Here is a 15,816-nt window from a genome sequence, read left to right as displayed (position 1 = left end):
AGATCAGAAGAAAAAATAACTGAAACAAGTTAAATGCATCAGTATTAAATGTAAGGTGATGCACTTTCTGTGATGACTTGGTCTTACTATTTCTGTTGCCACATAACCACAACTGCTGCCTGTGAAGCAGCTAAGTAGGCACAAATCAAAAAGAAAAATTACTCGGCTAATGAGGAAATACCTGATCTAACACATTTGCTGTCTAAATACTCATTTAGCCAGAAAATTAGAGAGGGTTATATTAGATCAGTTCTAACCTACTCTTCTGGAAGAAAGTACTGTACAGTACTGCAGTAGGAGTAATGTAAGGTGAAAAACCAACATCTTCTCTGAAGGCTCTCTCAACATTGTATTATTCTCATAGATGTTTGCCACTAATACAGGCAGCCATTCTCCTTGCTCTAGAAGAACAGTATCCTTCACAGTCAAGACAATGTAATTCCCAAAAGTTTTAAGAACTACCCTGGCTTTTTAGTGCTTCTTCTAATTCGAAGTACTGCTTTTCTTCACACTTTCTGATTATTACTAGTAATGTATAAATTGCTTGATAGGCATTTTGACAAATGGGTTCCAGACTGCTATAATCTCTGTGACAACTCCATTGTGGTGATTAAGGACAAAAAAAAAAACCAAGATAATGCTCCTTGCAGTCTGAAGAGTTAAAGGATACACTCTAACTAGAAGCCACTCTTTCCTTGCGTCTAACAATGCCCATAACAAAAAGCCTTTAACTTTTATCCATCACTTTTCCTCTGACAAACAGTTTAAGGAGACTAAACTATTTAGTAATCCAGAAAGGTGCGCTGTGCAGCATTCATTAAGCAGGATAACATATACATAATTAAAAAGTACCAGTTTGAGGAGAGATGGGGAACTATTGGTTGGGATAATAACTGCTCAAATTTTTATTTTTTAGGAGCACTTAAACAATAAAACCTTTGAATAAGTAGTTTCGTAAGCTAATTTAAATAAAATGCAGTATCTAAACAGTTACCCACAGTCTGGAACAGTCCAAAGTAATATTGACACACTATCTTACAAAACTGTTTTCCCTATCAGTGTTTTAATGTCACTATTCAACCTGTTCTACTTCTGACAACGTTCTTTACATTGTGTTTTCAACAGTTGGTAATCAACATATATATTCAATCCACATATACATAAATACATTTTTTCATTGAAATATTTTCTCAGCACAGTTAAAAGAGAGACTTAATTATATCCATGTTTCCTAAAGCAAAGGCATATAGACACTGTGGGTGGTTCCTGAAACCCTTCCCTCCCTCTTCTTGTGGTGGTCCCTAAATATGTGGCAGCAGGAACAGCTCACATATATGGCTACAAATGTCGCGTCTGAAAATCATATATTCTCTGTGTTCCCACGGCACAAAGCTCACTTACGGATGTCACCACAGACAAGCAATCACCACAATTACCATGAAGCTTCCAGTTGAATGAAAAGTCATTGGAAAAGAGAAAACCATAGAGGAAAACAAAAGTTCAACAGATGGAGAGAAACAAAAAGAAAGAGAAGCTCATACTGATTGAGCTGCACTGAAAAAAAGATGCAGCTAATGTCACCAATGCATTAATTCACTAAAGAGCGGGGTTAAAAACAGTCTTGGAAAAATATCTGAATTACTTTTTGAAAACAAGAGTGAAAAGGGTTGAAAACAACTTGCTTCGTCCATATCTATTACGTCTTTAAGCATATTTTTGATGGCATGTTACTTTTTTTTTTTCCTTTGTTCAGAAAAAAGTAAGTAGATCTAAACTTTGGTAACACTGAATAATAAATTCAGATCTGGAAAAGAGTTTGCCATCATTTTCTTATAGAATCGTAGGGCTTGGAAGGGACCTCTGTGGATCATCTGGTCCAACCCCCCTGCTGAAGCCGGGTCGCCTACAGCAGGCTGCACAGGACCTTGTCCAGGCAGGTTTTGAATATCTCCAGAGAAGGAGAAATCACAATCCCTCTGGGCAACCTGTTCCAGGGCTCCGTCACCCTTAGAGGGAAGAAGTTCTTCCCCATGTTCAGATGGAACTTCCTGTGCTTCAGTTTGTGCCCACTGCCCCTTGTCCTGTCCCTGGGCACCACTGAAAAGAGTCTAGTCCCATCCTCTTCACACTCACTCTTCAGATATTTATAAGGTCCCCTCGCAGCCTTCTCTTCTTCAGGCTGAACAAGCCCAGCTCCCTCAGCTTCTCCTCGTAGGAGAGATGCTCCAGTCCCCTCATCATCCTCACAGCCCTCCGCTGGACTCTCTCCAGTAGCTCTTCATCTTTCTTGAACTGGGGAGCCCAGAACTGGACACAGTACTCCAGATGGGGCCTCACTAGGACAGTGTAGAGGGGAAGGAGAACCTCCCTCGACCTGCTGGCCACACTCTTCTTGATGCACCCCAGGATGCCACTGGCCTTCTTGGCAGCCAGGGCACACTGCTGGCTCATGGTTAACTTGTTGTCCACCAGCACACCCAGGTCCCTCTCCACACAGCTGCTCTCCAGCAGGTCCGCCCCAAGCCTGTACTGATGCATGGGGTTGCTCCTCCCCAGGTGTAGGACCCTGCACTTGCCCTTGTTGAACTTCATCAGGTTCCTCTCTGTCCAACTCTGTCCACACCGCACTGAATAATACCTTTCATAATGTATTCTATTTTGTTACAACATTATTTTAATGCCTTGACCAGAATAAATATAAACTGTAGATTAAGACAAAACATAAAAGTTTTAAAGAACAAAAATTAGAAGGTACCAAAAAAAGGTCCAAACAGGACAATTTTTGATATCATGAAATTCAAACAATCTTGACCACAAGCTGTTTTTCCTTCAGAGACTGTTTCATCAGGATTTTCCTGTGAAAAGAGACTATTATCATCATTTTACAGATCACATACCAAAGTAAAAGAGATATTATGGCCAGAAGTATCCATTTTTTGGAGGGTGGGAAAGAAGAAGAGTAATTAGAGGCCTAGAACTTGACTTCAGAGAGTGCCTGGTGTTTGCACACTCAAAGCCCCAGAGCTCTCGCTGATTCCAAGTAAAAGCAAGCAAGCTGTTCAGCAGAACACTCACGCTGATCACTGGATTTTTCTGCTGTTCCTCTCTATAAAATGGGTGGTTTTGTAACGCTCAGCTTGCCTAGTATCACATAGGAACAAACAACCTAGGGGAGAAAGAACTGAATTCAATTCCCAAAGGCAGTATTTAGCTGCCTAAATTATAATACTTCCTGAAGTACATTCATTCCCCATCCATCATTTCAGCAATCAGGACCATGATTTTTCACTACGCAGCCATGACACTAAAATACACCCAGCCTGTACAGGAAGACAGAAATCTCACAGAAAACAAAGGGAGATGAGAGGTGAAGAGTGATTATAGGCTGTATAATGATCAGTGGCGCATGTGTATGGAAATTAAGATTGTACAGTTTACAACTCCGACAACTCCTAAATTTCAAGTATTCAACTTCAAATGGACACAACTACTTTAGAAGAAAACCACTTATACACAGTGTCCCAGGCTGCAAAAAGATGCTTGCAAATTAAATTCTCATGTGCCCATAAAAGGGACAGAAACATGCAGCTCTATAATCTCCTCTGCATTTTGAACTGATGCAGCATCTATTGACTGAGGGAGCTTGTTAAACTCTCACCGAACCAGCATCAGAGAGAAAATGAGTTGACTGAGCGGGTTTCATGGAGATTTCAGCAGCACAGATGCGCTGAGGTTCTACAGTCTCAGGAGCCTAGTCCACTTGCTGGAAAAGGGAGAAGAATGTCTTTATGGCTGCTAACATTTCTATAGGCAAAAGTCCAAAGCAGCACTATGCAGTCTGGCGAGTTGGTGGGCATTAGAGCATGAACACTTCATGCGGTGCACATCATATCGGAATAGTGAATGAGATGAGTGGATTACGCCAAGCAAGGGAATAATCAAAGTTCGCTTATTGGCTGAGTCATCAGTAAACAGAATATGATGAACTGAAGCAGTGCCGCAACCAGTGCTACCCTTCACATCTCAATGCACCTGGGCATGTTCCTCAGCAGTAAGAAACACTGCTGTCATGGCATCCATCTTTTCAGATGGACTTCCAAAGTCTGATCCTTTCTCTATCATCCTTCCATTTTGCCCTAGTTCTGCTTCTTCCCGATTTATCTCCTCGGTCTTCTTTTCTTTCCATGTTGGCATGTTTAACTTTCTACTTTGTATTCCTGTCTGGGGTGCAGTCTACTTGTCCAGTGAACGCTGAACAACTTTTCCCCAGTCCCGTATTTGACTATCTCCAGCTCCACCTGACCACCTATCCATCTGCATCTTCTCGTTCTGGCAGTGAAAACTGCCCTTCTTTTCAACTTTTGATTCAATTTGCTTCTCCAAACAGGTCTCCAGACCACCCAAATAACATCGCCAGCAGGACTTCTACTCCAATTCTTTCGTGAATGCCTTGCACAATCTCGGTGTATGATCCACATGCAATATGCTTCTTTTTCTCCCTCATCCTTTTATCATCTTCTATCCCACGTACTCTGTCCAGGTGTTCACAGTTATTATTGCAGTTTTTGGCTTCTGCCCCAGTTTCTTTCATCCTGCCATGTTGTTTATAGTCACTCTCCCCACCACATTTAATGACTCTCAGATCTGTCATTTTCTTCCAAATTACTTGTTCAGTCAGTCTGCCCCCTCCTCCACTGGCTCTAGGTATCAGTCTACCCCTATATCTCCTCAGGAGTTCACACTATTTTCTGCATTTAGCTCAGACAGCTTTCCTTCTGTTATCTACCAGAAGAGGAGGAGAACACTCAGAATATAAGAGGAATAATTGAACAACGCAACAATACAAAGCTGCATTAAAGGAGAAATTCCACTGAATCCTAGATAGCTCACACCCATGTGAGGAATCAAATTTATTATTCTCTAAGGTTACAAATTGCTCAGTAGAATCCTACGAATCAAAACTAGGCCAAATTTAAGCAGACTTATACAGGAACAGACAGGTACCTTCCAAAACAAGGAAACCCTTCTGCCAAATTTCAAATTGCTTCTCCTAAGTGTAAGGATAGTACCTATTTTAGTCTCTTTTCTTCCAAGTAATCACCATTTTTTTGCCCCTATTAAGTAAACAGTATAGGGTGGGGTTTTTTTTAGCCTTTAACAAAAACAAAGCAAGCAATTAGCAGAGCACATTTCTATTCTGCTATTAAAGGTTATTCCTTAGTGAATTCCTCAGCATCTGAAAAGAAGGCCTACTAACGGGAAGCATCAAGTTACCGGTACTCAGGTACAATTACACTACATTCACACTTTTAATAAAGGCAGTACCTAGCACATTCCCCATCTGCAGCTTTAGCAAATCCAGATAGAAATGATCATCCATTATATCCTGGAACAACTTTTGTATAAATGCTTTTTGAGTTTCTTTCATTTAATTTGTGCTCTTGACTGCCTTCCAAGTCAAAATGCATCATCCTTCTTACTCCCTTTTTTTTTTAAATTCACTTTGTACCTTTTCACTAGTGTCTGTAGGATCCTAACAGTTAAGTACTTAAAGATGGTTTAACTTGCTTGCGCTAACATTCAAGTATCTACTTGTATCGTGCTTTATCTCTTTTGGACAGTAAGTTGAAAGCATTACCTAAAATTATGCTCTAAAATTTATAGTAGCTTTAGGAAAAGTGGACAGATGGCTACCAACATTCCATATTTTTCTTATCTTCTGTTATTTTTGGAAATTGTTTCCATGTGTTAACAAGTATTGAACAGGGGTAAGAAAAATACTTTGAGATTTCAGTCGATTTCTAAGATCGCCATACTTAAGGAAATCCATGACAACTGTTTGATTTTGGAATTACACAACTTCTGTGTACAACACCATCTTACAGGTTTTCACACTGATTTCAAATTTAGTGCTTTACTGTCAAAAGGTGCTGATACTACATCAGTAAATTATGTGCCAGGATTTTCTCTAGAATATCAGGCATTTCTCAAAACAAATTGCAATTCATTGATTGAAAAAAGTTACCCATTTACAGGTACTAGTAAGACAACAGCAAGAACAAGATGAAAAGCCTATCACATTAAATAATTTTAATCTTAACCTGCAGCGTACATAACATTTACATTTATCCCACCTAAAAAGTATATCAGAGTTGCAATAGTTGTAATCTTTGTAGCTAAAACAACATCCAGAAATGCTTATTTTTCTGAATAAGTGCTGAACAACAAATGCTATTGCACGAAATTATATAAAGCTATATGAATAACTGGTATCTTGTCATACAATACTACTTAGTAACCATACATAAAATACGACATACTTTAACAGTCTTTCTTTTCTGGTGCATTTTTAAAGGTTCAGCTTCAACAGGGAGAAAAACATATTCTGAAAACATCTTCAATTTCTATCAGTTTCGGAGTTTTACATATGAAATGTTAATATAATATAAAATTAAAAGTAACTTAAAATAAACCTTCTGTTGATGTTGCTTTAAGACTAATTTTTAAAAACGCAGAAAATAACCTGTGAATCTTTTTATCAAGAGCAACATGATGGCAAAGGAGTACACAAACTTTAAAATAAAACTTCCAGAGATTAATTTTTCAGGAGTGCTTAAGGACTTAATCTTACCCTCTCCAAACACTGCAGGTGATGTATAACGGGCACACTAGAGAACAAGGAGGAGTGAAATCTGAAACTCTGGTACTGAGATATAGTTCTACCTCCAAAATCCCCATATTAAAAAAAAAACAAACAGTAAATCAACAGAAAAAATTATCTTACTAGACAAAAGTTATTTCTACAGTACCTTCAGGGGTGATAGCACTAGGACACACATCTTTTAGCAGATCTCCCAAAGTATGCAACTGTCCTCCTGAAGCAATTGGTCGAAATAGCTTCTGTATAAAAGGTCTCTCTGTTGTTGCCTGTTTTAATAACAAAATCAGCAAAACCAACAATTTAAGGACCATGCAAATATGCAGTATTACCATTTCAGGCACACAAAAGATAGGATAGAACAAGAGGTTGCAGCAGAAGCAACATCTGGCATTTGCATTTCCCCCCCCATTCATATCATGAAATGCAGGGGAATTTGTTAACAATTGAAAGTAAGTTGACACTCCAGAAAACTGTGCTGATAATTTATAAACAGTGTCCTGGATATAGAAGTGTTAAATTCTTTTTTTATTCTTTAAATTTAAAATAAAACCCTTCTGTTACGGGGATAGGATCTGCTTGAACAAAACATTTCAATACATTTTTAAGTAAAACAAGCAGTGAGCACAAAGTCAGGAGCTCAACATACACCTATATGTTTTACCAAGCCAAAGCAATACTGTAACAAACACCCAATAACTTCTGCAATAGTCTATCTTTCTCCTTTTAGAAACACTTTAAGCACTTTCAATGGCAAACAAGTACCCTTATAGCTCAAGCCAGGTGATTTTTTTCCAGAAGATTTTCTGTTGAAAAATTCAAACTATTTCTGCTGCAAGCAACAGAGCATAACTAAAAAAAAATTTGTGCTTTTGACAGACAACCTAGAGTCTTCTGCCTACTTAAGGAATTAGATGTAAAGAACATGCATGCCCCACTTTTGCTGCAGATATGCACAGGAATTCAGGATTATTTCAACTATGGGTCCTGTTGGATCTTTCATGTCATCATAATTTCTTTTGGAGACGAAAAAAGCAAATCGTAAAAAAAAAAAAAAGTAGTTACTGCCAGTCACTGTCCACAACATAGGCAATAAAATTCCCAACACTGCAGAAGAAGCAAAGTAGTTTACAGAATCTACAGATGCACTTATTTAAGAACTGTGGTTATGTTAAGGTAATCCCCTTTGAGTATCTGTACAAGCAACCCCAGGGTCAGCAAGCATCCAATATTGAAAGGACAGGAAAAGGTTTTTTCCCTGACAATCTGACCTCTCCTCCCAAACTGGGCACCTGAGACAGAAAACAGAAGTTGAAAATCTCATATTTAACCAACCCAAAAGTTTTAATCAAGCTCTAAACTGTTGCTGACAAATTTCTGCTAGCAGCTAACTCCAGAAAGCAGCCGATGTGGCCTTCATTACGGGGTGATTGGGCTCCAGTAAATTACACTTTCATCACATACTATCTTAATTGGAAAAAAGCAAGACAAGCCACTGCCCCTTCCAAATTTAGTTTCCTACCACTCAGAAAGCAGTTCCTGTCCTACTACAGTGATTACAAAATAGAAACAAAACAACACAACTCAACACCAAGAAGTACTTTATCTCCTTGTGGAGGTTTTTGGAAAAAAAAAAACCCTACAAGTATAGTAAAAAGTTTGAAAGTTAAAAGTTAATTTTGAAAGGAAGTTACAATGTGGTCTCTGTCACCCACTGACATGAAAAGCTACATGCAGTAGATTAACTATGACAACCTAATTGTCATTCACCTCTCTGAAACAGCAGGGAAGGAGTCTTTTTGTAAGAGCGGCACACTGCCTCAAAGGAATTCCAGGGCAGCACAGTGCAGAACTGTTGACACACAGCTACTTGCTACTTCTTGCCAACAGTCTCCAAAAATGGAAAAATAGTCTTCTTCCAGTCTTATGAAGACTGATCCAGCAAGAGCTGAGTAGCTGCTGTAGTCAATTCTCAATGTCCTCAGGGTAGCAGAATGTGGATACAAACAGCACTAATGAAATGTCTGAACATTTGAAAAATGATGGGATGCACAGGCCAGCAGGATCCACCTCAGACAGATCCACACTTGGGAAGTGAACTCTGGCACATTGTACTGAAGAAGTGTACCCCCAAAACATACAGAAAAAAGACAAAAACCCTAAAACATCATCACAGCCAAAACAATTTTCTACCGAGTTTCTTTAAAAAAAGTAATCAATTATTCACAACAGTCTAATCACAGCTCCCAAGTGCCTACCATCTGAAGTAGTAGAAGTAGAAATAAACACCAGAAGGATGATCAAGACTTTTAAGATAAGAATTTCCCAAGTGCATACTGCAGTTTCTCATTATTTATTAATAAATTACAATCAATTTTTTTCCTAGTTATCATAATTTAACGCCAGGAGGGAGAAGCTGAAGATGTATTTTCTAAAATCTCCCACATAGTTGCTGACTGCTGCAAAGCAATTTCCTCAGCTGCTATCATGAAACATTATAGAAAATGAATTCCATTTTATATTTTAAGTGTCAAAAATACAGATGTGGTAATGTAAATAAAAATTACTGGTCTCCATCAATGTTAAAATGATAAAAGTAACTGCACGGTGTTTATACAAAGACTGTGGTTCACAAATATAATCCTACAGGCAGAGTATTACCCCAACATGCTTACATTTCTTCCCTCCCATGCAGCAGATGCTTTACGCACAGGAAGAGTCAAAAGTCCCATCTTGCAATCTAGAAGGTTTATAGGATAACTTCTCAAAGTATCTTAGTCATACAGGAGCACAAATCATTCCAGAAAAATCTTTCCATCACCCCTTTTGAAGTGCGATAGCTAGTAATATAAGCCCAACTTGACTACAACTTTCTACTCTAGTATTCACTACACCACCACGTGAAAGAATAGCCAACAGGAGTAATTGCTTACATAATGTGTTTTTTACAATATTTGCTTAATCAATCATGCAAAACAGTACTATCTGTAATCTAACCCACGAAGACATCACTGCGTAACTGTTAACTGACAACGGTTTTAAATAATCTACACCAGGCCAAAAGCATGTATTTATACAGTGCCATTGGGTTTTCCTATAAGATTATCATCGCTTCAACAGAATATAGCGCTTTTAAAATTACTTTATTTTACAGTCTAGCCCCAATGTAGCTGTGAGCTGTTCAAAACATGCTGGATGCATTTGCAGGATACAACAGGTGAGAGTCAATCAGTAATTGCTGATGACAGACCTACAAAGGAAATGCTTTCAAGTGCATGAGCATATGAAGACCATCACCCCGCCCAAAATTTGCAGTGCATTTTACACTGATCATGTCCACAGTTCAGTATCAAGTCATCAAATGTTCATGAAAACAAATATTCAACTCAAAGTTAACATATTTTCTAGAAAGTTGAACTTTCTTATTCCAACTGAAATGTCTCCTTCTCTACTCCTACATAGAACCACTAATCTTGTGCTTTGCAGAACAAATGAAGACTTTACTCTTTTCAAAGAAAGTTGAAACAATAACAGGGATAGGAAAGTGACAGTGAAAACAAAATTACACTACAGCAAGAAAATATAGATTAAAATTACCTATTCAGGTATACTGGCACTGAGAAGAGTTATAGGTGAGGGAAAGTTTTAAGAAGCCGTTTAAGGCAGCATAAAGCTTCACAGGATCAGAGACAAGCTATGTAGTTACATATTGTGCTAGCAGTTATAACTCTTTTTCTTCCCTATCATCCTGCCAAAAAAAAGAGTAGCAAGCTTGCCTGGTCCTTTTCTGAATCAACAGAACATCAAACACTGCATGAAATCCACAATTTAATTAGTCAGACATTTTATACAGGATGCATCATAAAATGAAAAACATAACTCATGATGTGCTGGGTTTTAATCTGGAAAAATTGGAGTTACCAGTATTTCCATCTAGAGGAAGTTACTTGGATTTTCTGCGTCAACACTCTGCTGCTACTCTAACAGTATTCAAACAAATAAAAGTTACCATACACATTGAACCCACAAAGTAAAAAAAAAAAAAAGAATTCCTTACAATTCTCACACGTGCATAAGCTGGCAGCCTAAAACTGTAAAACTTGAGACTTCCCTACACACCCCATCATATTTTCAGTAACTTGTCAAGTTCATAGTCTTTGCTGTTTTGTAATGAACTACTTCACACTAAAAAACTCTCAATTTAAATTTATCATTTTGTTTAAACTGATTTAAACTCAACCAAGAAGCTTTAAAAGTAATAATACGAGTTTGTGTAATGATTTAATTTTATATAAAAATGAAAGTACAGGAAAATTAACTACTCTCCGAAATTAAAATTAATTATACAAATTTTCTTAAGTATTTACTCAAAAGTACATTTTCCATATATTTTCTAAGATGTCTTCTGCTTTGTACTGATGTTTTCAATTAAAAATCTCCATGCACAATAAAAAGTGACTAATTGAAAAAATGAGAAATTGCTGTAGTCACCAAACCATCACAATAACATGCCTGTCTGAAAGCAAGATGCTGCTAAGCCCCATCTGAAATACCGCTCTTTCACTGGTGCTGAAATGCAGTATTTCTGCTGGTATTTCTGGAGTGTGTAGCTTTGGCTTCTTTTTGCTTAATATTAGACCAGAATCACCAAGTACTTCATTGTGGAAAAGGCACAAGGAATGTTCCTGGTTTTTTGTTGCATTTTTGTTGTTGTTGTTTTTAAAAACAGACAACTCCACTCGCTAGAAACTAGACAGGCAGGTTATCAGACTGAAGGATTAAATGGAAGTGGCAGCCAAGACTGAAAATAACCAATAAACTCAGGTAAGAATTTGTGTCAGAATAGGAAAGAACTATTTCTGGGTGTGTAGAAAAAGCAAGTTCTGAGGACCTAGCCTAAGGTGGCTCTCCTGAACCTGGCCTACCTCTTGTCCCAAGTTTTACGATTTTGATAACATTATCTACAGTTGCTTCAACTGCTGCGTATTTTGACTTCCATTCAGAAACTAGTCACATATTAAGAGAGATTACTTGGCTTTTAAGCTCATTTCATATATCCTGATACCTGCAGAGTAAGGCCAATAGAAACACTTGACTGGCTTCTGGAAAAAATCACCAGTGGATAAAAAAATACCACATCAGAGAGCTTTTACATATGTAAACAGCTAACATTCGATGACCAAAAAACATTCGATGACCAAAACAAGCCAGAAAGGCAGCCTGTGCAACAAATAGCATCAGCGATATAGGAGCGAGAAGAACATTTGAATAGCAAGGAAAACACTGACCATGCTGACTGTTGCCAGCACATACAATTTCTCCTTGCCAATTTCTTTCCTAGAAGGAACACACCATTCTCTTTGAAAGCATATTAGTGCAGTGTGGACTAAAGCAACCCTCTCAACAGTACACCTCACAAACTGATTACTCAGATTTAACCTCAATTTTTATACCATTACCCAGACTTAGCTAAAAATCAGTAACCGCTCTCCTCCATTTCCCTTGGCTAGCCTTCCTCTGAAACATTAAAACAGTAGGTTGTAACAGGTATCCACAGAGCCCAGTAAAACAAACAAAATGAAAGTCAGAACTCTCTTCCTCTGCATTTCAAGTAACGCCCCCTCCCCAAATAAAATCCCACCACTAGCAGTCCATGACTATATGAATGACAACTGGCTGAACTCAGTAAGACAGACATATACACGTTGAAAGAAGGTTCAAAGAACTCACTTCCTCAATCACCTATTAAAAACCTATAAACTTCATCTCTTTTGCAAGAAGCAAGTTCACCCTTGGTTTTCAGTTCAGCAAGCTGAAGTACACACATACAAACATAAAAAGGAAATTATCTCATTTTACCCATTTGAAATCTGTCACCTTTCAAATTTAATCAGTATTTTTTGAGCTTCTATTACGAGAGGCATAAAACACAACAACGTGATTTGTCTTTATCCTGTAATCATTGCTCCTCTCCCCTCCTTCAAATCTTCCAAGTTATAGAGGGCTTCTCCCAGACACCCCACTGCTTTATTGCATACCTTTGATGATTTTTCTGTTTCCCTTATTCTCCAAGTTGTTAGGACTGGAACAATGTTCCAAGAAAATTAAAAGACTATTTCTAGTATTTCTTTAATTAGTCTCTGTAAACTCCATCTAACAGATGCTCTAGTTATGATTGTGTGCTTTGAATAAGGCCGGCACTGCTTTTGTTAGCATTCCGAATTTTGAACTGCTTATCTGCAACATCATGTTCAGAGAATAAGGCACATCACATTTAAAAAAATGTTGATTAGTTCTATTTTGTAAAGAACTAAGTAATGGATTTATATGTCCACTATGTAACTGAAAACTGTAAGACAAAACCAAAGAGTATAAACATGCCCAACACGCCTATCTAGAATTACCAGAAAAATTGACTCATTGACAGGATGTGATGTGGGTTGCAGGACTAGCTGTAAAGTCAACATATAGAATAAATCAAATGGCTTGGTTTTCCCCATAATACATTTTAAATTGCTCTAATAAATTAGATATTTTCAGTGGCTGTAAACATTACAATATATATCTGATTACAACCTATAGGAAAAAATGCATCCTTTCACGTTTTCTTGAGTTTATATTAGGATTTCTTGCAGTTATGTGGCGAGAAGGAAGCTTTGGTTTCCTCATGAAGTTAAAAGTCTTTATGGTGATGAAGAGCAACTATATATACTCCCTAATATTTTTACGAGGCATGCAACAACAACAACAACAACGATCAAAAACAAACAGGCTACGCTTTATACAATGAATTCACACTAACAGCAGTCACATAAATTAGTAGTGCAGAAGCATACCACTAGATTGAAGCTTGAGATAATTCTATGAATACCTGTACACACGCTTTAATACAGTTATGATGAATGTGTATTTGGATACACCTTTAAAACTTCTTACTTCTAAGATTTGAAATAACATGAAAGGATAAGATATGAAAGTAACACACTGTTGAAAGAATATTGCATAACATGAAGGACATACAAACTTACTCAGTGGATCATTTTTTTCCTATAAAAGTGTGTACCCAAATTACGTCAAAGTGATTTTACATTTGTTTACTTTACACGACCAAGAAAACATAAACTTGCCGTCAAAATTATAACCTGAACACATATCAAGTGAAAATTTCGTTATTCTTAAAAAGCACTCTTAACAGTATTACACAAGCTGGAAATCCTTCCGTTTTTGAACATTAATGATCACTATCTTAAAATCAAGAACAATTATATGATGCATTCCCTTGGTGGAAGGAAGCTTTAACTTGTTATGGTCTGTTACATGGCAAACGTTAGGTCAAAAAATTGATGCAAGTAATACTTAATGCCAGAATTAACTAGAATTATAAACACATCTGGAATAAGGTTAAAATTTTATGTGGCAGGGCTTGCTACAGTTATGCCTAGACAATAATATTGAACAATTTTTAGTCATGAATGGTTAAGAACTATTCTCCTAATCATGCATGGGCAACAACTCATGTCTTCCTTCAAGTCTTCCATTGAACAGAGCACACTGTATGAAGCAACTGCAGTTTCATCCTAACTTCCTACACAATTAACAATAATTTAGCATTATTGCAAACCTACAGACAACTACAGCAACTATTTCAGATAATTCTACCACACATGTTGTTGAGGGCCATTACTTGCTCATCTTTAAAAAAGATTAAAGAGCCATTTAAAACACCACCCTCTTCCGTACTATTTTAATTGGTAACGTGCTTCCTTACAATCTTTTAGAAACAGCTTTATGTAGTAGCAACAAAATGAGTTATTACAACCATGTAAACCATTTGAAAGTTAAAGTCCTAGCACATGTTCTACTAACCTGAAAAAATATATGCCTAGTTAGAACACATCCTTTACCAAACTCAAGTGATTAAAAAATTAATGGGTTGGATAACCGTAACACTTCAGAATAGAAGACGTTTCAGTTTCTGTAACTGTTTCTAAAGATGCATCATGCTGTCCACAATGATTTTGTGTCCATGTCAAACATTCACATCACATTGCATAAGGGCATAAAGGAGAAAAAAGGCACAAACTTCTTTCAGATCCTTCTAGGAATCCAGGTTTTATCTTAGCAGCATCAAGTAGGAGCCTGTCACAGGATTCAGAACAACAATGGTTCCTAAGGAACAATTTAAGCTTCTATGGCTTCACAGAACATCTTTTGGGTTTTCCAAATGGCTTTTCAGCACGCTAGCATGTTGACTCTAAATCCCAGAATGGTTGAGGCTGGAAGAGACCTCTGGAGGACACGTTGTCCAAATCTCATGCTCCAGCAGGGCCACCTGCAGACAGATACCCATGTCCAAGCAGCTTTTGGCTATCTGTGAGGATGGAGAATCTACAACCCCTCTGGACAACCTGTGCCAGAGCTCAGTGACCCTCACAGTAAAAAAGTATTTCCTGACGTCTCGTATTTCAGTTTGTGCCCATTGCTTCTGGTTCTGTCACTGGGCACCACTTGAAAGTGCCTGGCTCCTTCTCCTATGCACTCTCCCTGCACGTATTTATACACATTGATGAGATCCCCCTGACACTTTTCTTCTCTAGGCCGAACAGCCACAGCGCTCTCAGCCTTTTTTTTACCCTCATATTAGATGCACCAGTCCCTTAGTCATCCCAGTGGCCCTTTGTTGGACTCTCTCCAGCAGCTCCACGTCCCTTCTGTACTAAGGAGCCCAGAACTGCACACAGTCCTCCAGGTGTGGCCTTACCAGTGCTGAGCAGAGGGGAAGGATCACCCGCCTTGACCTGCTGGCAACACTTCTCCTACAGCAGCCCAGGCCACCACTTAGCATTCCTTGCCATAGGTCCCACTGCTGAACTCCCTGTATTCCTTGAACTCCAAGGTTATCTAGGAGAACCTTCACATCTATGAGTGTAGACACTGAGACCCTTATGAGATGTTCAGAGATTGTACTCTCTTCCATCTGAAGTGGATCTGTCTGCTTTTATAACAAGTACTCATTGTAGAACCTCAGTCCCACTGGGTACACTTGAGTCTACTGTATGTAAGAGTGGTTGCAGACCTATTAAATTTAAAAAGGCCACAATATAACCCCATCCCTCTAAAAGTAAGGTATTTTCATGCTGTTGTTTCTGAGCAAGTTG

General features: G+C 38.1%; 1 protein-coding gene across 4 annotated transcripts in view; it reads right to left on the bottom strand.

The window, feature by feature from the left end:
- The window catches only part of ATG5 (autophagy related 5), an 85,747-nt gene that overhangs the window by 20,192 nt on the left and 49,739 nt on the right, over nucleotides 1–15,816 (bottom strand). For all 4 annotated transcript variants that reach the window (XM_075414295.1, XM_075414298.1, XM_075414296.1 and 1 more), the window contains exon 7: nucleotides 6,810–6,927. In XM_075414295.1, coding sequence (XP_075270410.1) covers nucleotides 6,810–6,927 — 118 coding nt within the window. The remainder of the gene's footprint in view (nucleotides 1–6,809; nucleotides 6,928–15,816) is intronic.

The sequence above is a fragment of the Opisthocomus hoazin genome, chromosome 2 (genome assembly GCF_030867145.1).
Source record: "Opisthocomus hoazin isolate bOpiHoa1 chromosome 2, bOpiHoa1.hap1, whole genome shotgun sequence".
Lineage (NCBI taxonomy): Eukaryota > Metazoa > Chordata > Aves > Opisthocomiformes > Opisthocomidae > Opisthocomus > Opisthocomus hoazin.
The sequence above is the reverse complement of the archived record's forward strand: the minus strand, read 5'-3'. Positions and strand labels throughout refer to the sequence as shown.